The following is a 25,012-nucleotide window of genomic DNA, read 5'->3' as shown; positions in this document are numbered from 1 at the left end:
GCTTAATTGGGAGAAACTAAAAGTAGAGCAACAAAAGGATGAATACTGTAATAAGTTAAGGAGATTACAGTTGGATAAGACATGTTTACATGAAGGAATATTATTCCTTAAAGATGATAGTAACAATAGCTGGTTGTTGGTAGTACCGAAAACTATGACTAAACAAATAATACAAACAGTTCACAACAAAGCTCATTTCGGTTTGAATAAATGTTTAAATTTTATAAGGAGATTATTTAAGTGGAAAAATATCAGGGCAGATTTACGTCGTTATATAAATGATTGCATTGAATGTTCAAGAATAAAACATACTAATACAGTTATTTCAAAGGAGGAATGTAATATTACAGCCGCCAATAGCCACGAAAAGCTCTGCATTGAAATTGTAGGTAAATTGCCTAAAAGCGGGAATTATAATTATATTTTATCCGTAATAGATGTCTACTCCAGATTTTTAGTTTTCTTGCATTGAGGAAAGCAAATTCTCTAGAAATAATTACAGTACTAAAAGATAGATATTTTCACATAGTACCATATCCAATGCTGATAATCTCAGACAAAGGAGGACAATTTTCTTCTAAGAATTGGAAGAAATTTTGTAAAATCACTGGTATGAGACATATAATAACATCTCCTTATTCTCCTTTCTCTAATGGAATATTAGAGAGAGCTCATAAGAATTTGAATCAATTGATAAGACTTCGATGCCACATTGATCACACAACCTGGTCTAAATTTTTACAAGAGATTCAAGATATGTTAAATTATTCTATGTGTGAAACTACAGGAAAATGCCCGTCGGAGATATTTTATTCCTACTCAATGGATATGCATCTGAGGAAAAAATATCCATGGCCAAAAGTTTTAGAACAAACACCATTGCAGGATAGACATTTTCAAGCAGAAATATATGTTCCAAACTTACAGGGAAGTAAGAAGAAAAATAATAGAGAAGTAACCTTAAATGAAAATGATCTCGTGCTAATAAAAACGCACGAATTATCTTCTGCACTGAAACAAAAAACACATAAATATTGTTACTGTTATTGTGGTCCATTTATCGTATATAGAATACTAAGGAATAGAGCAATTCTCAAAGATCTCAAAGGAAATGAAATAGGAACACAGAATTTTACAAACTTGAAGCTTTTTAACTGTTCAGAAGATAAGAAGAATGAATTACTGAAAAACTATAAGCCCTGATTTAGACAGATAAGCTATTGTATTATTGAGGAAAAGTAAGCTAATTCTAGCTTTATAGGAATGTTGCTCTGAATAAAAAAAATAATTATTAGAAACATTAGTTATGTTAGTTGTGTTTAAGATTACATTTATCGTGTATTCAGCGTTTGACAAATAGATGCAGTTAACGTTAGAAGAATTTAAAATAATTTCATCATTTCACTAATTATGTTAGATTGCATGTGAAATTATTTTTTTCCCCAGCGGGGGTTTTGTGGCTAACCTCATGGTAATTCGCTTTCCCACAATTGTTTTTACTATTAGTTTTATTTCATTTAAAATAATTTTTCTATTTTTCCTGTTATGATGACGTCATGTGATTTAATACCATCCCAGAAGTAGGAATACAATCAATTCAAATTCATTTAGATTTAATTTACCAACTTTTTGCAGACTAACAAATTTTCTCTATTTTGAAAGAATTATTTATATAATTTCGTAACTAATTTTTATTTATAACAGCTAAATCAACCTCTCGAACTAAATGAAATACGAAATTATTTATTTAACCATATTCCATATTTTGAAGTGGGCGTTCCCTTGTTTATACAGTTGTAGCCCCTTTAGCACCAGAATTAGTAAATATTGCGTTTAGGATTACCGACTAATTCAACAGATTTTAAATGGATCAGACACTTAAGTTTTAACGGTATGTGGAAAAATTGAAATTTTTCAATTTCAGCTTTGACTTTGATATAAATAAATATATAACCGTGTTGAAGAAGTGTTTCCTTGTTTTAGGCATAAGTTATTGCCTAATATTTGACAATTTACACAGTATAATGAGAGAAACTAAGTGACTGAGTGTTCTATGCATGATCCATCTTTAGCGGTAAGATTAGAACAATAAAGCATTGATATTAAGAAGTTACTTGATTAGATTTTAATGGTTGATAATTATCGGTGGTGTTGACAGTATACTTTTCTTCAAATATGGAAAATACATTTACAGTATGTTTTCCTGATATTTACGTAGTGAACACACTGCTCGTGTAAGGAAATTTACAGCCTCCCGCTTTCAAACCTAATACCGATTACCTGCATATTTCGTAATAGTACATCCTATTAATTCTGTAGTACGAATTTTACAGTATGTTTTCGATTAGTAAAACTAATCTAATAAGCGATGAGAAACAGAGAGATCTTGGCTATTTCAAAATTTTCTGTAAAATATATCTTAAGAGCATGAGTATTTACTAGTTGATTTTTGCATGTCGTTTTATTTCAAATTAGTATCGTATTCCAAATTATCTGAAATGTTAATGATTCAGCAAATACATACAGTCAATCATTTCGTACGATTTCGAGTCGCAGTTCTCTTTTGCTTAATGTTTTTCCTGATCAAATCTAAATAGCAGAATAATTCTTCGATAATAATATTTCTTTCTATTTCTGATTACCGGTAAAAATATGAACTTTGCAAGATATGTGGCCTACGATTATTTTATTGATATAATTGTGTTTATAAAAAACAATAAGAATAATTGAAGAATTTCTTCGTGAAATAAAAATGTAATTAATTTTTAATGTATTAAAAATGAATAATTTATTAAAGAAAAGAATTATGACAACCTAACATAAGACAATTTTCCTAAAGGTATGTATGAAACATGTTGTTAATAATTTAATGGCCACTGCAAAGTAAATCTGTACCTATAATTAGTATAAATTTTACTTCTTGCTCACATGATTATCTGTACAATTGAATAATACGTAAATTCTATGAATTTTGAATATTGTATCAAAAGACATAACTGTTCTGTGTTTCGACTACATTATTTTGCAATAATTTTAAATCCCTGGAAAATTGTGCATGCTTAAAAATCTCATTTATTTTTCCCTTTTTAAAATCTATAAACATAATTTCTGTAACTTCTGTTATGAAGTAGCAAAAGCAGAGTTTACTGATTTTAATGAATTTCGACTGTCATAATAAAATGGTATTTGAAAAAAAAAGAATTATATCATTTCTTAAACAGCATTGATTCAGTTATATATAACAATTTGACTTTTTTAAACAGCTATAGAGTACCCACTAAGATGTGAGAGTGCCTAGATAGGTAATTGAACATTGTAATCAATTTTGTCTTATTTTTTTATTTAGTCAGATTGCACAATTATTTTCCTTTTGCGGTAGCTTTTTCCCGTTGCCGCTGGCGACCTATTTCTTGTAATCAATTATTAGTATTACTTTTCGATAGTAGAAAGCATCTACTACAATACGAGCCTTATCATGGCGAGAGGGCTTAAACTCTTAATTGTGATCAATCGGGTCTATATAGCTACAAAGAAAGAGCTTTTCTCATTGAGCAAATGAGCTCAAATTACCACCCGACAAGTTTCCACCTAATTAGTAACTCAAAATCTACTGCATGTTTTTGTACCATGTGACATATCAAACAACTCGTCTAGATGAGCAGTTGACGAATAGATCATGAACGTACTGATCTGCCAACGTATATAGATTAAATCGCGGAAAATGTAGAAATTGAAATACTTTGAATGTGTCACATCTACCCACAGCAATGAATGGCATTAGTTGTGATAATAAATAACTGCACTTGTCTGGACAGGGAATTGAAACCTCTCTTGGAACTTGGTCGAGAAATCCTTTCAGGAAATATATAGGTTACCCTCAGATTCAAGTTTCACCTTTGGAATCATTCCTAGTTAGATCTAATTCAATGACTCTTTAGAACTAATCTAAGCAAACGGCGACCATTGAAAATGTTTACGGAAATTTACGAAACTAAGCCCAAAGATTAGTAATAAATTTGACGTCACGGAATGTATAATCAAAATTGATATTCTTATGTCTATGCACATTAGATCCTTCATGTTTACGCCAGATCTAGTTGGAGCTCGCAATATATTTCAATTTTTGCAAGCAATCATGAGGAATTTAGGAAATTGATATATCAAGGTTGAGAGAGTTTTTGGTATTTGTATTACTGCGTATGATTTATTGTTTATTGTTTTCTCTGTCAAAAATGTTACTCATTGATCTATTGTTTTGAACATTGTACTTTCATTATTTACCAACGCTGACCTTGAGCGAACCCTACTACATTTGTAATTTACAATTTGTGCATTAAAAAAATGTACACACGGTATTATATAAAACTAGTTGAGAATCCTCGAAGAACATTGCCAGAACGAACTTAAAAAGCATTATTTTCTCCAAATTTATTATTACCCAATAACTAATGACGCAATAATTATTGAGCCAATAACTAATGATTCAATAATTACTGAATCAATAAGTATGACGCAATAATTACTGAGAAAATAATTAATGAGGTAATAATCATTGAGACAATAACTAATGACACAAGAATTATTAAATATATAACTAATGACGCAATCATTATTGAATCAATAACTACGGACGCAATAATTATTGCGAAAGTAACTAATGACGCAACAATTAATTAGTCAACAACTAATGGCACAAGAATTATTTAAATAATAACAAATGACGCTATAAATATTGAATCAATAACTAATGCAATAATCATTGAATCAATAAGTAATAACGGAATAATTATTGAGACACAACTAACGACGCAACAATTGTTAAATCAGTAACCAATGACGCAAGAATTATTTAAATCAGTAACTCATGACGCAATAATTATTGAATCAATAACTAATGACGCAATAATTATTGAGTCAACAATGAATCAATAACTAATAACGCAAAAAATTTTGAGTCAATCACTGCTGACGCAATAATTATGTATTGAATCAAAAGTAATGACGCAATAATTATGAATTTAATCAATAACTAGTCACGCAATAATTATTGAATCCGTAACTAATGACGCTATAATTATTAAGTCAATAACTGATATTGATATTTATCACCATTAATATCATCTCTCTATAAATTACGGCTCTCGAAATATGCCTCCTAAATCTCCTAAAAGAAGGACTATTTTTTAGTCAATATCTCATGAACGGTAAGAGTGACACAAAAAATTCCACTACTTCTTTCAAATAGTTTTTAATGCTCCAGGGAATGGAGGGCTCAAAATTGAAAAATCCGCAAATAACAGAGAGAGAAATCACACATACAAACACACACACACAAAGATATATATAGAGAATTCAGTAACGAACATTTTAAGTTTTTTGAAAATACAGTAATGTCACAAGTGTCTTAATATTACTAAATGTTACTTTATAAGTATTATGTATTGTCTGTCACAAAAGTTTATACATGTTTTCCGCGGGATAGTATGTTGCCGTTTGCTGCTATGAAAATAAAATCATTCCGCCAGTAACTTCCTATTTAATGATCCTGTAGCCTAACCGGCATAACCGTAGGATGTAAAACTTAAACCTTTCATTTCATTTTCATTTTTCCTACATGCTGCTCAGTTACAACAGTATTTCTGGGCATCGTGGCGAAAAGTGTATTTGCTTTTTCGTGCATTGTACGAAAAACACAAAGAGTGAACACAATAAAAACGAAACAAGTGAAATATGCAGTGAGATGTAAAGTGCTTGGACTCTTTCGACAAATCACTCAATGTATCGCTTTCCTTGCAACGAGGTCTTGATGGTATAATCGGTAACTCCGTGGTCTCAAGTCACGGGGTCCTCAGATCGATTCCCCCTGAAGACATTAGTTTTATTTTCTTTACAATAATAGTTTTTAAATTTATCCAGTCAACCGAGAACAGAAAATTGTGTAGAAACACAACATTTCACTTTGGTGTTCACATCATCGCGAAGAAATATGATAATTTCCTGCAGTTCCACAGTAGACAAGAAGTTAGTGAGTAATGTTTTTCTGCCATTTTATAAACAATGTCCGGTGTGCTGTTATCAACAGAGCCCTACACTGTAGGCCTTTAAGTCGCAAGTTTCTGAGGAAAACAATGTCTATTATTATTATTATTATTATTATTATTATTATTATTATTATTATTATTATTATTATTATTATTACAAAAGAATGAAAGAAAGAGACACATAGTCGAAGCTATTGATAGGAACAGAAGAGATACACTTTACATAAGATTCTTTTTAGGTTTACATGAAAGTAATAATATCACTACATTTATGGATTCACAAATAGATTTGGTATTTTACGAGAACGAGAAATGGAGTATAAATATTTGTTAGCTGGTAGCAGTAATGAATTTTGTTTCACCCTTCTTCTAGATAGGTTGAGTTGATTTTGAGTTTAACGTCCCTTTCAGCAGCAAGACCCAAACAAATTTTGTTACAAACCTAATATCGTGTGACGTTTCACCAACTAAACACTGCTTCATGAGACACTAGATACACAGACACCAATTCAAACATTAGGTAGTTCCACTTCAATACCAGTTCAATATTATTTAAGCTTTCAATTGTTATTATCGACAAAGAATCTTGGTACACCCAGAAAAGAAGTGAAAGTTCTACAAATATTGTAATCTTCAGTGTATTAACATCACTTGATTTTAAATTAGTAACTTTTTTCTTTTCACAGTAAAAAGTGTGTTCGTAAAATTCTCATTTTACCACAGATATTCCGTTCAACTCTAGTGCATGTGGTCCCTGGTTTGATCCCAGCTCGCGCCAAGTGAACTTGGTGGTGGACAAACACTGTGTGCATGGTTTGCTCGAAGTTCTCTCGTTTCCTCCCATTTTTTTCATTCTACCATTTCATTCACTCCTCATCATCACCGTCTCATTTAGCCTACCTGGTATAAGCGTGGGACACAAAACTCAAAGATTTCATTTCATTTTTCATTTCAACACGTGTATTTTTAATTGAAAGTAGTAGACATAATTCTTATGAATAGAAGTATTTTAAATGTCTCGGTAACAGTTTTTACGAACATATTGCTATTTTCAACAGACAAATGTTAATAATTAGGGAAATACTTTTCTGGTTTTAGTTATGTAGTACCTTTACATTACAAAAATATTATGTTCATTTTAGACGACAAAGCAGTTGAGCAAAAATATTATTTTTTTCATTTGTTTCTGGAAAATTCTTATTTGTGCGTGTAACGTTTGTTACATACGATGTTCCACCTTTGATATATCATTAAAATAGTGTGCCACAATCATGAACAATTCATTTTTAAACTTTAAACTACCTTTAATTACCGTGCGCATGTTAAAAGCTTTTCTCTTTCTGATAATTCTGAGAGTACATTTAAAAGCTTCGAAATCGTGTGCAACTTTGTTACGTCGAAATGGCCCATATGGCCTTTTGCTTTTCAGAACATGACGCAATGTTCGACCGCCCATAACTCAGAAACCGTAAGACTTAACAACATAGTACTTTATACGGTTATATAGCTTGTTAAAGTCTAGAATTACGAAGAACTTAATCCGTTGAGATTATTTACATATATGTTTTTTTGTTTCCTTGATATGTACAAAATAAAGTCATCTATAACTTGGAAATTGTAAGCCTGCACAACTTAATTTTTCATACGCTTATACAGCATATTAAGGAAAACCACTATACCAAATTTGATTTTAATTAAATGTGTTTGGCTAAACTCGTACGATATGTTCGTCAGTGTCCTTGATTTTTCAGGGAAAAATCAAATGAAGTATGACAAGTTTCGGAAGTTTTTCCCAACTTATTTTTCGTGTAGTTAAAATGACAGGAAAAAGAATTATATATAATGAATTTCAACTCAAATTTGTGTATTGTTTAAAATGTTTTTACTATACTAGGTTATCAGAGATGACGTAAAAAAGGATAAAATCAAACGTTGGAAGTTTTTGACCTATAATATCATCTTTTATGAAGCTTTAATATATTATATGCATATAAAAATTAGCGTGGAGGGAAAAAATCAATTCTTCGAGTATCGAATTCTAATAGAGCTCAAAAGTTGCGTATTTGCATGCTAATCAATGGAAAAATAACGCAAGAATCGCACTTTGGATCTTCAGTTCCCGCAAACGGCCTAAATTTTGAAAAAGTGACTAAAAACACCACAATTTACCTTTCTGTGAAAAAAAAATCGAATCGAGATTTTTGAGTATCGAATTCTAATATGGATCGAAAGTTACGTAATTGAATGCTAATCAAGGGAAAATAACGAAGAAAATCACACTTTGGATCCCCAGTTCAGGCAAATTGGCTAAAATGTAAAATATTTACAACAAAATTTACCTTTACGCAAGAAATATACAGATTATTTTTTTTTCATTTCTTTAGCGTATAAGTACTTTATTTTACTTGTGTGTGGTCATGTTGGTTAATAATTCGTTAATTTGAGTAATTTTATACATTGTATTTTGGTATTGATTTTGCGGCTCTTCACTCATTTATCAACTTTTTTATATAAAATGGTGGCTGCAATTCGAGTTCCACCCACATCCTACTCAACTCTCCTATGCTGATTTAGTCAAGAATGTTGTCTTAAATTCAGATATTTTTCAATCAAATTTTGGCAATTTTTTTGTTTCACGTCCCATGTGAAAGCCCTTCATGTCCCATATTATTTGTAACACAGAGAAAAACTAGCTAAAGAAAATGAAATAAATTTAAACATTCTGGTGGAAGTTATGCTATTACTATTTAACTTACAATTTTCACCTTTTCTTATATGTACTTTCTTTTGCTTCTAGTAGCTTAGGAAAGTATATTTATATAAATAATATATAAGGAATGAAATTAACACACTTTTCCCACCTATTTTTTCCGTTACAGTTAAGGAATTCTACCTTTGAAATTAGAACTAAACATTATGGCAGTAACAAGGGAATCTTCAGAGCTTACATCAATGGAAACATCGTTAATTATTTTGAAGTACATTGAAAGCACTGTTCCCTTCCTTGACTATGTCAACTTTGGAAACATATACCTTTGGATATTGATTACCACATTCATCTTAATTACAGCTATTGCTTATAATTATGCATTTCGCCCTCTCGACTGGCGTTGGGTAAGTTGATTCTTATAACTTGTATGTGTACCATGGTTTATAGCATGTAGTTATAATTTTTATTTTCAAATTTGACAAGATTGAATTTAGTGTCCCTTTCAGCAGGAAAGCTAAATGAGATGTAGGTCTACTGCTTAATTGGGGTGCAAACCACATACGCTTAAGCCTGGAATCGAACCTGGGTTCCTCATGCGAAAGGGGCGTATGCTAAAGACTTAACCAAGAGGAAACTTACTTTCATGTTAGTTATAAATCATACTAAAACTACAGTGGGAATGGCACAGGAATGTTATCATTGGGCAGGTAAGTAGTGAGTTTTATTTTCTAGCAGACCGTGCATGTGCATTCTTATATGTCTCGATGCTCATAACTCTCATTTCTACTTTTAATTCATTTCTCAAAATGTTGTAAACATTAAACATTACATATCGTGTGGCGGTTCGTGAGGAAAATCACATCGGTAAAATGATTTTTCTCGAGAGTTGCTACTTGTAATACTGCTGGTTAAGAAAATTAAAATACAACAGGTAATATGAGTGGAATGAAATTTAAAGGAACAGATTCGTTACATAAGTATGCACACTTGATTGCAATTTCAGAACGTTCACCCTGTCTGGAGAGTAATGAGTTTCTCCTTAATGCGTAGCAGTTGCTATTGAATACGTAGGCCTAACCAATGGGTCCCACACTATCATTCCTAACTTTGGACCTCTATGACGCTCTACAGTTCACATCAGCAAAGAGGGTTACGACGAGTGGGTTTCAATACGTTGAAGAGGTTTCATCAAGAAATATCATTGTCGGTTACTCAGCACACCAGCTATAGTATTCATGAGCCCATAGTAGTCTGAAATACTTTTTCTGCTGAGTCAAAGTTGTGCGCAATGCGCCAGCTCAAAGTTCTGCAAACAGTATCAAAATATCGATACGCACAGTCCACGTATGTTACTGTGCTCCATTAGATGGCGCACGAATAGTTTACATATGCAATTTTTAGAATATGACAAAAACATGTTTTGTTAAATTTGACACACACAAACACCTTTTGGATTCCCTGGAAATACGGATAGTCAAGATCAAGGAAAGTTGTTGTTAGGCGAGGCGTGGCAATTAAGCTTATCACAATTCTGCATTGTGAACAAAAGAATGACTGAATACACACGTTTGTCCGTATTACAGCGAATAAAGGTTTTTGTATTTTTATATTTTAGTTTTCATCTAAATCCCCGTGACTTTTTATCTATGAGGGTGTTTAAAGAGCAGACTCTATCTAAACCTCTACATTGTTTTGAAAATCCGGGCTCACATAGTGCAGTTGTATAGTGAGATGTATCACACAGTGGCAAGAAACATGTGCAGATACCTTGAAGGAGTTAGTGAAAAAGTGTTCACAGTGAAAAAGTGTTCACAGTTCACAGTTGCATTGAGACACTTTTTTAGGAATGTAATAACTGGTAAGTGTCGAGTACTAGGGGTTTCGAAAACTGTAGTGGAGAGGGAAATGAAAGACGAGGATGTTGGAAAGTGATATTATTTTTGTCTTGAACAAAGTAATGTCCGTATGCTATCTGAAGACACATAACTGAACGGAAACATATAGCATATATTTGTAGCCTTTGTACATAATCCACATTTAGCATTCCGATATAGGACCAACACGCTACAGAACTCACTCGTCTCTAATCATAATTCAGGGGACTAACATTTCACATCGTGAATCCTGCACTTGGATCCTATCTGGATAATTATGACATCCGCTACGGCAACGCTTATCCCAGTATCGCTAGAACAATCCTGCGTCCATTACTAGGTTTACATTTGATATCCTCACCTGCCAGATCGCCGCACATAACTGTATCGATCTTGTGTAGAAACATGATGACTTGGCGCCTGATCGCCTACTGGGCGAAGATGACGTTCATTGTTCAGCTATACCTAGTTCCACGTTGAATGAACTGAATGAATACATGAGGCTGCATATGTTCAGGAAGTGTTCCATTGGTTATCTAACTGAAAACCTATTGCGTGGCTGCTCGAAGTGTTTGCACGTGCTATTTACGTGCATGCTGTATGGTTTTGAACAGTTGTTCGGATTCCTAAGGGGTCCACATTGGGATCACTATCTTGGACTGCTCTGTGTGTTGTTTAATAGTGTTTCCAGCATTTTGCTAATAACGCTTCAAAGGAAGAGTAGAGTACATTGTTAAATAGGGCAAATGTATAAATTCATGTGTACCATACTTTTGGCCTGATACGATTTTTGTTGTATGTACTGATACATTCTATACCTCTCTGTCAATTATCTACAGGACCTGGATGATACAGGTGGCGCGAATTCGGTGGATTTTTCACAAAGCAAATCAAGAAAAGCAATAATGAAAGAAGCTCGGAGAACAAGGAAAGTAGGGTCGTTACCTCCAGTGTTTCCAAATGGATGGTTTGTGATTCTAGAGTCAAATGACTTGAAGAAAGAAGAAGTCAAATATATATCTGCTCTCGGTAAGTGACATAAGAAAGGATTTCGATAGTTGTACCTTCATGTAGCTAAGTCAATTCACGAAGTTTGTTTTTGCTTATCTCTTGTTTTTATGTTAAAATTATGATTATAGAAATTTAGCTCACTATATAGAAAGATATGAGTCGCGGTAGCATGTTCGAAAAATCGTGAGCGTTGCCGGGCCTTGATCTTGAGATTTTTTCCATCGCTCAATGCGGCTCATAAATTCACCTTATCTTTCTAAAATGGGTACTCAGGACAACATTGAAGAGGCTGTGATGTGATCCTGATTACGACAATTCCAATATATGCCAAAGTGAAGAAAGTGTGGAGTTTAACCTCCACACACCGCCTTTGTCGCTTAGTAACTTCTCCAGAATTGGGACAGTGCAATCTTGTCTTTTATTAAGTAAAAATATACCCCTTATTTTACACCCATAATGAAATTACACTATGCTTTTTCTCTGAAAACAAATATACTAGTATCACCATCAATTTCTTATCACAATAACTTCCACATTTTTAGCGAAACAACCGATTAGTTTTCTTGATTCTTTTCTCTTAAATTTTCTTAGCATGTCAACCATTTTTATTTTACTTCCCTAAAAGAATATGAAGTTGAGTCCTCTAGAAAAACACATAATATGAAATGTAGTTTCCCTAATCAATATATATATAATAAAAGTAAGTGTGGTTTGTCCGTGCCTGCCACAAAGGCTCCGAAACCATGACTCTCAGCCCCATGGGAGTTATATGGTATTGTAGTCCTGTATCTCCCATCCATGAAGAAGGTTTCGGGTTGGACCAGCAGGAGTCCTAGAGGGAGAAAACGCCCTAGCAACGGTGTTACTGTGCGAAAAATGGGTTAAATTTTAACGACAACGACGAAAACAGTCTGTGTCGACTGCCAATGGACACGAGATCCTCCCAGAAGTTTTTCATTTGCTATAAATGTGTCTATGCCTTCATCTCCCTGGAAACAAAGAGATTGTGTAATTAGTGACAATAGAAATAAAAATAAAATGAAATACTTATAAATCTTATTCGTGTATGGCGATATCTCGAATAATATTAGTGTTGCTACGTTCTAATTTGAATTAGTATCAATTGAAATACGATAATATAGACTCTGGTAAAGACAGTAAAGAGAATTACGCAATATTTCTTCAATTAATATTGAAACCAGAAGTTGTAGTAGATCTACCATTTAGTGTTTTAGCAGAGTGATTAGAGTGGAAATGGAATATATTCTAGGGACGCTTAATCAATTAAAAAATATACAATGTGAGATTACTGTCTATGCTCTATAGTGATCAACGTTAAGCGGAAATGGTTTATTTCTATCACTACAAGTAGGTGGATCACATCCATTAACGAACTCCTCCGAGATAATTATCTAGCTGTTGATTGCAGAAAACAATTTTAAAATTATCTTTTCTTGAAGAGTTATTGAGCGGTGTAACGGACGTACTAAGCCAGAGGTGTTTACCCTTGCGAGGATGGCCCTCTCGAGGGCATCCTCACCCTCAAATTCTCTCTCAACCATAATGACGCGAGGGCGATGACAAGCTTGGACAGCGAGGGCGAGGGCCAACTGTCACTGTCAGGGCTAGAGCGAGGACAAATTCCCAACACGAAGGCGAGAGCGATGGTCAACTCTCTTCGAAGGTGAGGGCGAGGGCCAATTCACTGTGAGAATGAAGGTGAGTGAGGTCGGAGTAAAATGAACACCTATGGTACTAACATTACAATATTATATATATCCCACTTGCGTGATCCTAATAAACATCAAATAAAAGACAAGACCTGACTCGTCTATGGCGATCTTTATAACTAGGAATGCAATGGATGTACCCGATTGCAATGAAATGAGCTGAGCGAGCTTAAACTACGTAATCATTCCTGGCCATTATGCAATAATAAATGTCATTTTTAATTGTTGACAAAAAAATCGCGTGAAAACTTTTTCCCCATGTTAAGTCTATGCAAGCGTTTTTCAGTCATTATTCCTCGATGGTACATCGGATTTTTGATTTCGACCTATGTTGTCACTCAGCACGACATACTCTATCAGCGTGCTAAGTTTGGTTGAGATCGGCCAAACGGTCTAGGAGGAAGCGTTTTTCGGTCATTATTCCTCGATGGTACATCGGATTTTTGATTTCGACCTATGTTCTCACTCAGCACGACATACTCTATCAGCGTGCTAAGTTTGGTTGAGATCGGCCAAACGGTCTAGGAGGAAGCGCTTTTCGGTCATTATTCCTCGATGGTACATCGGATTTTTGATTTCGACCTATGTTGTCACTCAGCGCGACATACTCTATCAGCGTGCTAAGTTTGGTTGAGATCGGCCAAACGGTCTAGGAGGAGTTCGCGGACAACCAAACGGCTAACCCGAGTATAAGAGCTTCGCTTCGCTCAGCTCAATAATAGTAGGGTTGTCACGTTCTGGAAGGATTAATATCAATTGAAATAAGATTATAAAAATAAGGAAATTGAAAGGTAACCAAAACCATTTCGATCTGTTTCATCTATGCAAGACAAGGAAACAATAAACCTGAAAATTAGTCATTTCTGCTTATGTGTGACGAAAAAAAAAAGAAAGAAAGAAAGAAAGAAACAATGAATCACACCACAAATTCTAAGTTATATAAAATTTCACCGTTATTCGATTTCTACTTTTTTTTAGCAATTGTTAAACAAATTACTAGAATGTTTTGAGAATAGTAGCGTAACTAAGAATGCATGCCCCCCTACATCCGCGAAAATGTCAAAAGGGCTCTTCCTGTTTCTACGTTCATGGCACACGTACAATTTATACAGTAGTAGAGTTATTTTTCCATCTAGTCAGACACTACTTGCTAATATACAAAAATTGTACATTATTATTATTATCATTATTATTATCATTATTATTATTATTATTATTATTATTATTATTATTATTATTAAGCAATTACATGGGAATAAAAAGTTTCTTAAAAGAAATAATTTCTAGGAATTAGGAATTAGATTTCTGGGCTGTCGGCATCTAAGGCCACGTTAGCCCATCCCGTATAAAGGATGACGTCCCTCAGCGAGCCCACTGTACGATGAAAGGGAAGGAAGAAAGGATTGGGGAAGGAAGGAAGCAGCCTGGGACCATTATATTAGGTACCCCCATCCCGGCATTTGAATGGTATGAATGAACGAAACCCAAGAAAGACTTCACTCAAGATGGCAGGTCTGAAAAAGCTGTTACACTCTTTCGGCCGAGTGTCCCCACCAGGAGTCGAACCTGGGACCGCTCACCTCAAAGGCAAGAGCAGAAATAATTTGTTTCCTAACGTTCACATTACAACTAACATATGAAAACTCGTCAAAACTTGTGGAACTTGCTCACATATTTCTAAACCGGCGTATTTTTTTTTTTTTTTCGGAGAGTAATTCGCTGACTACTTTCTCAATATCAACGTGGTGCCATTCTTCGCTTTCAGTGCTCAGGATTGGCAAAGGGCTCAACCAATGCCGTAACTTTTGCGGGGGAATGGGGAAACTGCTCCCCCCCAATTAAGCTTCCAGTTGTTTGATAGGATTCATTTGAGTTAAAACTTTGTTGCTTTGTATGATGTGATATGAACAGGAACTTATAAATAAAGCTTGGAAAAGGTTTACCACATAACAGAAAAAAAAATGAAACGAAAATGTGTTAAGAGCCTCATTCAGTAAAATGTGTCCTATTAGAGCCCCAGACAAAATATATATTTAGTAAGACTTTCAACATATTGTCTCATTTAGTTAACTTGTGAAGCACCGTACTATTTTCAAAAGCATTGCAAATAATTTAAGATGTTTCTGCTGCCCCACTATCTGAACGAAATACATTCCTTTAAAATGTAGCATATATGTAATCTGGATCTTACTTTAGTAAACCATCAACTGGCGCCCCAAGAAGTATCGAACACGTTTAGTAAGGATTTCACTTCAAATGCCATCATTATTCTAGGGGGCCTCAACTTGACATATTTTAGGAGGTCTAATTAATGTTTGGTCTTCCAAGAAAAAGCCCAAGTTACGGGGCTGAGCTCAATTTCATCTTCGACCTTGTTCTACGAATATTAAGTTTGATGGCTTTTAGTGTACTGAATGATCGCTCAGGATTGGCTTCGTCAGAGGCACAGTGAGATACAGTTGCAAAGAAGTACACAAATCCAGAACACTACTAACATAGGAAGTTATCTACGACTAAATAATTGGCTAATTAATTCCAAGTTAAAATTTCACTAAATTGTTTCTTCACTACTCGTCGGAAACTTGTTAGTTGTTGCAACAAAAGGCGATACATTTTCCGAGTAGAATTCACTAAATCTATTATAGCTGGTTCCGTGATTTCTTTTTCCTCTAAGTAGAGTACTCTTGCAGTAATATGAAACCTGCAAAGTGCTTTTGAATGGAGTTGAATTTCAGTTTAGCGTCCCTTTCAGCAGCGAGGCTATGTGAGACGTGGACCTACTGATTAACGTGGAATCTGAACCACATGAGCTCCGCCGGGAATCGAACCCGGGTCTCCCGCGCCAAGAGCGCGTACGCTAACCGCTTAGCCACGGAGGAACTCTGCAAAGGGCTTTTAACATCCAAACATTATAAAGTTATACTCCGAAACTTAAATACCGCCACTGCTTGAGAATACAGATTCTTTATTCATAGAAAGGAAACTTAATGACTACATATCAGGGTTGGCTGGTTTAAACCAATGTTTAAAGCAGCTGTTTTTTTTTTTTTCAAAAAAACCAACTGGTTTAAACCAAATAACGAAAATGTTCGTAAAAGTGTAAGTGTTTGTAAAATCTTGATGAACACACATTTGTGGGTTATCACGTTTCACTCCCGTATATTATTCGTATTATATTCAGACCTAAATTCCCCATTCATTACTCAAAAAGATTATACTACAAAAGCAACTTTTTTTTATGTAAGTTTATAAATGTTTGTTTTGTGATTTTTTTTTTTTGTAGTTATTATTGTTATGTAATTGCAATCAAAGAAACATTCTAAAAAATGTTTTGTTTACTATTGATAAAATACATCGAAATGCCGTACTTTGTGTGTGTGGGGGGGGAAGGAGGGTCATACAGACCTTACGAGAGGCATTTAGTGAAATGAGAAGTATCTTCGATATCTATTTAGGCCTATGTATAAATGAGTCTGAGCCAAAGTGGACTCAAATAATTCGTATCTTTGTGATATGCAAATTAAGTCGTTGTATTTCTTTAATTTGGACCAATAAAAGTCGTTGTTAACTAACTTGAATTAAATTAGTTCTTCTGTACTCCGTAGTAGTTTGAAATTGTCCATATGTAATTCAGTATAATGGTTTCACTTGTGCACTGTTTATCTTTTTGTCCTTCTGAAATGACTCTTGAGCGCTATATTAAGAAGCATGTAAAGATCAGTACAACGTATTTTTATCAGGATTCCTTCGTGAGTGAGTCGGCAGACGTATCGCATTTGTGCCCAATTAGTCCTGGTTCCGAGTTCAAATGGAGGACAATTTTTCTCGGATGTAACTCGAGAAGCAGTTTTTATTCCGCTTTAAGCTTATGTGACCCCTTCCAGCATAACCCGGCTGTTGCATAATAACATCAAGGCGAAACAAACTTATTTCTGTCCATATATGATATGAATATATAGAGCAAATTATTTAAACCAAATAAACCTGGTTTAAACCAAAAAAACCTGGTTTAAACCAAAAAACCCGTTTTTTTTTCAATAAAAGCCATGGTTTTTGCCAACCCTGCTACATATACAGATGACGTTAGAACCATCCATTAGTATGCAAATTAAATTATTTATAAAACCATCCTTCTATTAAGATATTTCCAAAACGTATAACCTGGAAAGTAAATGTATTAACTCTGTAATTATTAAACTATGACTACAATTGAACGATAATGGACATATTCCTAATCAGGAAGGTATACAAAAATTATGTGTCCAATGAAACGCCTGACAGGACTTACCTGTAGCTCTGCAATGACATATTCGTGGCTCCTGTAAGGTGCCGGCCTTCTCCTTACTATTTTAGCTCCTTTCTTACGTATGATTACACCTTGTGGTAGTAGAAATGGAAGCAAATGTAGTGCGCAATTGATCTATAGAGAGAAAATATGACTAAGTCAGTATATAATAATGTTTGGAATTAGTAGATATTGCTATTGTCTGCCAAAATATTTTTTTAAGTACAATGTAAATCACACTAAATTATTCAAAAACTACTTCCATGAGTTGAAATAAGGTTTTACTTAAAGTGTACTGCTTTCTAAAGCCCTAGACAATTGTTATATTCCTTAGCACAATGATGGGGAAACATTTTGGGCCGCAGGCTAAAGAAAAACGGAAAAAAATATAGGTGGGCCAATATAATTTTAAAAAAAAAACAGTGATTGTATCACTTGTAAAACCAAGCTCTATTAATACTCGAAAGTTCATGAAGGGGAATGTGATAAATGGTATTGTGAATGCATTTTTAAACATTTCTCATAATTTGGCTGGAAGTATAATCCACTGATTCTCAGAAGTGAAGTTATATTCGTCAGGTAATGAATCACGTCGTGGGCTGGGTGGAAACGTTTAAGGAGCTACATCTAATCCGCGGGCCATGCTTTGCCCATCACTGTCTTAAGACGTGATGATAATAAGCCAAAGATGTGCAATTTTGAGTTCATGTACGTTTATTTAAAAGGTATCACGTGTTTCAAAATACTGACTTATTTTTACTTTTCAAAGTAAAGCATATAAAAGCTACTATTTGCTGCGATTGAATTATAACAATAAAACAATGTTTGTGAATAGACACTATAAAAAGATAATGTAAAGAAACAGAAAGAAAAACAAATGGGTGCTTTGCCAGAAGTAGGGTTGTGTTGATGACAAATAGACTCTTGTGTACATATTTATACATGCAACCTGAAATATGAGAAATATACACGAAAACTTGATCTTACTCACCAAGAACTTTCTCTAGCGAAACCTTAAAGAAAATTATCACTGCCAAACAGATGACATTGAAAACAGACTCTGTCGCGCCGAACAAATTTTTAAATTCAGCATCCATCTGAAATATAAAGATTTAATTGTTATACAAATATATTCTATTAAATAATATATTTTACCTTTTTCTAGTCATGAAGTTCAAAAGTAGTTCATTGTCATAATGTTTTACTGCAATGTTAGAAATGCGCATACATGAATAATGTGAAGTAGCAATTAGACTCTTGTTAACGAACATCACTACTTAAATTGTTCTTTGTTATTCAGAAATAAACCAATACAATTGCAATAGTTTGTGTGTGCTGCAAGTAGCATAATTTGCACCCATTGTTAGCTAGTGGAGTGCACGGTGGCTCAGTGGGGAGCGCTTACCTCAGGTGCATGGTTTCCTTGGTACGATTTTCACCCAAGCAAGCTTGTGATAAACAACATTGTGTTCGTGGATTTTGTCGAGGTACTCCCGTTTCCTCCCACTTTCTCATTCTTCCATCATCATTCACTTGCTTTAATCATCGTCTCCCTTAACCTAAAGGCATAATCATGGGATGTTAAACTGAAAGATTTTTACTATATTTCATTTTGTTGGCTGTGTGTATACTTTTGCAAAAAAAAAAAAAAAAACCGTAAAAATAGAAGGAAAAAGTAAATGAATAAACAAATGTGGTTGGTAGCAGAAGCGTCATTTCAGATTTTGCTTGTGGGAGGGCAAGACCCCTTGATATAAGAAAATTTTGCGTTTTTCACTGACTACTATTCTACTCAAAAAATCTATATAAATCTCAGGGGGTGCAATTACCCCTCCCTGCCCCCTAAATGACGCCACTGGTGGTAGTTCCCTTAATATAGCTAGATTAAAATTATTACATAACTTCTGTCATAAGTATTGGACACTCAACAAACAACGGACAATTTGATAAAGTGAAAAGTTTGTGTCAGTCGAGGGAAATTTTCTTAAAGAAACCTACGAACAGTGCCACCAGGTTCGTTATGCACTGACTCGGTTAGATAGCATTCATGCTTTTATTGCCACCTAGCACAAGTTTGTTCGTGTTTATGCCATACGTCCACACTGTATTTACATCGAGCCCTTCTGAAGTTAATCTGTATGTAGTACTGGAGCTTGTTCTTTAGTGCTGCTAAAAAATAAAATAAAATAAAAAATAAAAACTTTAACCTAACCTGAGAATGTAAGAAATGTGTCAAAACTTGATAAAACAGTCTGCTCGAGTAATGCCTGTGTGTGTTTTTTTTTTTTTTTTTTTTTCTTTTACATTGTAGCTTTTATGCAACAGATACGGAATCCGTATTTATATGGCAATCGTAAAGGAATTGCAATTTTTCAACTAATACTTCTGGTGGTCCCTTGAAATTTTATCTGTGCAAGTGAGCAGGCCGGTAGCCAGCCCAAAAATGTAGGGGGAGGGGAATCCAACCATATTATAGTTCATTTGCAAGCCTACCGTGAACATTTTAGGCAGGCAGTAAAAATTTAGGAGCCCGACCCCCTAGACCTCCCGCGTGGATACGGGCCTGCAAGTGATGGCAAGGTTCTAGATTACTGGTCCCCCTTCCCATTGAGCAATAATAAAGACAGAAAACAACGTGCCCTGCGGGGCTCTAAACCGCCTTCACTCGCTAACGCTCGCTCGGCAATACTGTGTAGATTACATGTATAAACTTTAGTAGAGAAAGAAACCAACCCAGCTACTAACCTACATGGGGGACCAGTAATCTAGAACCTTCCCGCAAGGGAGTTTTTTCATGTCACCCGCCACAAATCATTTAGGGGACAATAAGAAGGAAATTATTAAAAGAATTGTATTTTAACAACAGTTATTTAGAGTGCAGCGCCAAAAGTAAACCTGCACGCCCCAATTCACAAAAAAAAAAAAAGAAGTAAACCATTTACTGAATATATTGGAAAGTCGCATATCATTAACACAACAACTTTGTCTAAGATATAGAATGCCCAGAAGCATAGAGTGAGGCTTCCGGGCATTCTATCTGGGAACCAGTACCTAGAAGCATTACTCATGATTTTCGAAGGAAAATAATGGATTGTCGTGATTAACCGTCAATCGATTACAATGATCGCACACAAGCAATGTTGCATTCACACTTAAAACTAAATTCATGTTGCTAGCAGTACGTACCTGCGAAATCCTATATGCTGTTAGTAAACAACACTTTTCGTCCATATTTCCTTTTTAACTTTCTCTTTATCCATCCGCTAAGTAGTTCCTCCATCAGCCAAAATGAGAACATATAGTTCAGGATTATAAAGGACTTTTGTGCTCTTATGTTAGCTTGTTCGTACTTGTTTTCCATAATCTTGCATTTGCAAGCTGTCTTTTATATCTCACGATATTCCATGATATATCTATATCATAAAACAATATTTTTTAAGACTACATTATTACTCGTTTTTGAGAACCAGTCTCTGACTCAAATATGCAACTAAATTTCCTCATTCTCATTTTTTGAGTTATTTTCTCCTCAAAATTGAGACTAATTTACTCATTTTTTTTTTTTGAGTAGTAAAATGTATTCATTTTTGAATAAATCATTTTTAACAGTGTATAAGACATACCGGACGAAATCATTATCAAATTATATTCCTACAACAGAACATTTATAGATATGCGACAATCATTTTAGACATGAGTGCACATTGACAGAAAGTTAAATACTTGTCAGTTTCATATTCAGATTACTTTATGCTCTTTGACACCAGTGTGCTCAAATAGCACCAAAGAAAGTTAACAGACAACGATGGACCGGAGTCTGAGTCATTACATTTATTTACAATTTTGTTTAAAAGAAGAAAATATAATGTCTACAGACATCGTTGAAAATACAATGGTGGTTTCAGAATTATCACAAAGTACCTAAAATGCCCGTTCTTCGCACAAGCAAGATAGAATAAGGAAGATTATTACTATTAAATATATTTCCCCCGTGCGAAGAACGGGCATTTAAGCTAATATTTAATAGTTTAATAAACACTTTCCAATTATACTTCGACTTAGGAAATATATTTTGAACAGAAATTAAAAAAAAAAAGAGATAATGAAACGAAATCTTTCACTTTAAGGTTCCATGGTTATATGGTATGTCGCTTAAAGAAGGTGGTGATGCAAATGAATGATGGAATGAAGAAAGTGGTAGGAAAAAGGAGAACCCTGAGAAAACCTAGGCACACGATATTTGCTCACCACAAAATTCACTTGATATTTTATTCATATGATAGAACAGCACCAGCGCCTTGAATTATTTTCTGTTCTTTCGGAAATGATATGGTGGACCATAGGCGCCGACTTGAAGAAAATATTGGGGGGGCCAAAACAATGAATAAATATATAATCATATTCAGCCGTTTTCTATCAACTGCTGGATAAAGGCCCCCTTCCCTCCAGATCTCGGTCTGCTGCATCCGCTCCACTGCTAAATTCATGACCTAAGTCAAATTTGTGTAAACGCATTAAAACAAATTCAGGTTCAAATTCTGGGAACTTCACTGCACCACATTGATCTTCACTTCTCAGATCAGTGTTACCATAGTGTTGGTTGAAGCTTCAGTGCTCTATTAACTCTTTTAGGATTTTTGGTAATTTTTGGTTACCATGACGTACTATGGTCTTTGACCTCTTATTTAGGTTCTATAACAGGTATTTAAGCCGTTCTTTTATTAGTCAAGTCAAGGATAGACCAAAGAACACCCCAGATACGTTTTGGAACCGGATGGTCAACTTGGCTGCGCCAAGTGGGGGCGGAAGTGCGTGACTTTTTACTTTTTAAGGCAAATTTCAAAACTATTCACGCCTGTAGTTTTCACGATATCAGATTGGAATTGTATGTATTTTTGGATATTTCTCAAATTTTTCTGAGATCTCTACGTGAAGCCGAGTCCGGGCACGAGGGCTGCAAATGTTCCGAGGGGCTGAATTTTTTAGAAAAAAATTCTGTTTTCCCGATTTTTCCAGTTCAAGAATACGATACGTACATGTGTTGGAAAGGGCTTGTTATACTAAAAAAAAATAACGTTTAAGCCATGACTCTAGGCTAAATAGTAATGACGCAGTGAATTTTTATAATAAATATATACGTATGTGTGTGTGTATATAGAGAGAGCCTAAAATCAGACTTTCAACAATTTTTCTGTCCTTTGTTTTTAAGATACAAGATTGGAATTTTGCACACGTATTATGTACATAACAATGTATTTTTAGACAAAAATCAGATCCCTACATTAACCCAAAACTAGGCCAGAGGGGCAAAATGTTTTGGTTGGATTTGCAAAAATACTTCCGAGTTTTTTCCTAATTATCTGGTTTAGGTGTATGATACGGACATGTGAGTGATATCGTTGGAAAGGGCTTTTATACTGAAGAAAATGGCGTTTGAAGCATGACTCTAGGCTAAATAGGAACGACACAGTACATTTTAAAAATATTTTATACCTAGGTATACATAGAGAAAATTCGGGTGGGTATTATGGAATACCATTTTTGTTTCGCTTGTAACTTGGTTAATAATTGCACATTGAAACAAAAAGGAAAACAAGTATTTTCTATACGCGTTACATATTTGGCTTTATTTATGTATATCTTGATAAAGAATTTTCATTACAGGGGTGGGTAAAATTTATAATTTGTAAAGAAACCACTTTGGAGGGTAATATGAAATAGTCGAGAATGGAATACAAATGCTATACAGAAAAGTAATGAGTGTTCTGTTGAACACACAATGAATGCAGTGACAATATATGAAAATTCTGAATGCCAAGCCATAACTGATTGTGATTACTTGCAAAAGTCATAAATATAATACTCTGCTTCAGGATCGGCACAGTCATTGTGTGCTCACATTAAACATGATGAACGCTGGAACCAAGCTCACCCCTTGTATCATCAGAAAATCTGCTGTAATAAAACATACACTTAGCATTGTTGTCATCATAAATGTATATTTAATTGCCCAATACCGATAGATATTTTTGTAATCGGAATACCATACGGAATACGGAATACCATGCTTTCCTTGCGGGTATTCCATATTGCCCTCCACCACACCACCTTGGAAACGAAAGAGCTCTTAAACTCATTCGAAGACGTATAGCATAATGACGCTGATCAAACTACCACTCTGTATATCCAACGTCATAGTAAATAAAGAATTGTTGTTCTATTACATTTCAATAGGAAAATACAGGTTGTAAATCACTCATCTGTAAAAGTATTCCTGAATAAGAAATCAGATTTTCACGTCTATCAACACAACGAATGTCACAATCACATAGAGACTGACTGTAGAGCATCATGGGGACGTGAGATAGTAGTTTCTTTCCTCTCCGCTTGGAAGCAACCATCACAGGCGAGATAATGAGGTATTCCATATTATCCGACTATTCCATAATACCCGAACTTCCTCTATTTATATACATATATGAAAAGATGGGTCACCTTCAGACTTTCAAAAATTTCTCCCGACCTCAGTTTTCAAGATACAAGAACGAAATTTAGCGCACGTATTATGTATAGAACAAGATTTTAAAAAAAGGTTTAGATCCCTACGTGAACTCAGGCCCGGGCCAGAGGGGCACAAAAATTTCGATTTTTTCGATTTTGTTTGTGTTTTCAATTTTCTTATTTCTGGTGTATAATACGGACAAGAGAGTGGTACCGTTGGAAAGTATGAGCTACCCTGAGAAAAACGAGGTATAAACCACGATTCTACGATAAATAGTAAGGAAGCAGTAGCTGTTTGAGTGAAAGTCTAAAATTTATCTCAAAAAGTGGATATCCTAAAAGGGTTAAACGCCGATTTGAAAACGGTGTTTTTTATCGAATAAGAAGGCTGTTCCTAATATTGAATTAAAGGGACGACGTAATTTACGACAGAAATTCTTGCTCCTCTTTGGTAAGTCTTCCTCAACTGGATTATATTGGGGGGGTGAGGACCCCACCTTAAAATATTGGGGGGGGGCAAAAGTGCTCTGCCCCCCCAAAGTCGGCGCCTATGTGGTGGACTCATTCTATACTTCAACAATGAAATTGAGAAGACAATGTTTGGCGTGTTTTAAAGCCTTAAGAGATATACAGCTTGTAAATGAAATACTCCGAGAAACTGAAAGAGGCGAATCCTGACATCAAAATAAGATAAAAATACGGGCCTTTGCGAAAAAAAAAAAATCAGAACTAGGGTTGTTCCAAATCGTCAGAAAGCTAAAATTTCAACACGAGCTGTTTCAAATTCGGGAAACTGTAGACTAGTGGTGCATAGCATAAATGGAGTCATAAATACACAATCCAAAAATGCATAATTCATC

The 25,012-nt window shown here is 34.6% G+C and overlaps 2 protein-coding genes and 1 long non-coding RNA gene across 3 annotated transcripts in view; 1 reads left to right on the top strand and 2 right to left on the bottom strand.

The window, feature by feature from the left end:
• Positions 1 to 25,012, bottom strand: part of LOC145692482 (uncharacterized) — a 617,057-nt gene that overhangs the window by 108,526 nt on the left and 483,519 nt on the right. The window lies entirely within an intron of this gene.
• The window catches only part of LOC145691949 (cholesterol 7-desaturase nvd-like), a 66,627-nt gene continuing 43,453 nt past the window's right edge, over positions 1,839 to 25,012 (top strand). The window contains exons 1-3 of the mRNA XM_081767250.1: positions 1,839 to 1,891; positions 8,921 to 9,155; positions 11,465 to 11,654. Of these exons, the coding sequence (XP_081623376.1) occupies positions 8,958 to 9,155; positions 11,465 to 11,654 (388 nt within the window). The 5' untranslated portion in view covers positions 1,839 to 1,891; positions 8,921 to 8,957. The remainder of the gene's footprint in view (positions 1,892 to 8,920; positions 9,156 to 11,464; positions 11,655 to 25,012) is intronic.
• Positions 12,541 to 20,882, bottom strand: LOC145691948 (uncharacterized). Its single transcript, XR_014132593.1, has 4 exons — positions 20,838 to 20,882; positions 18,643 to 18,748; positions 17,655 to 17,786; positions 12,541 to 12,625 (listed from the first exon to the last, which is right to left on the bottom strand). It is a non-coding gene; the product is annotated as an uncharacterized LOC145691948 (long non-coding RNA).

The sequence above is a fragment of the Thermobia domestica genome, chromosome 8 (assembly GCF_964235325.1).
Source record: "Thermobia domestica chromosome 8, izTheDome1.hap1.1, whole genome shotgun sequence".
In the NCBI taxonomy this organism is placed as follows: domain Eukaryota; kingdom Metazoa; phylum Arthropoda; class Insecta; order Zygentoma; family Lepismatidae; genus Thermobia; species Thermobia domestica.
Note: the sequence above shows the minus strand (reverse complement) of the source record. Positions and strands in the feature narration are given on the sequence as shown.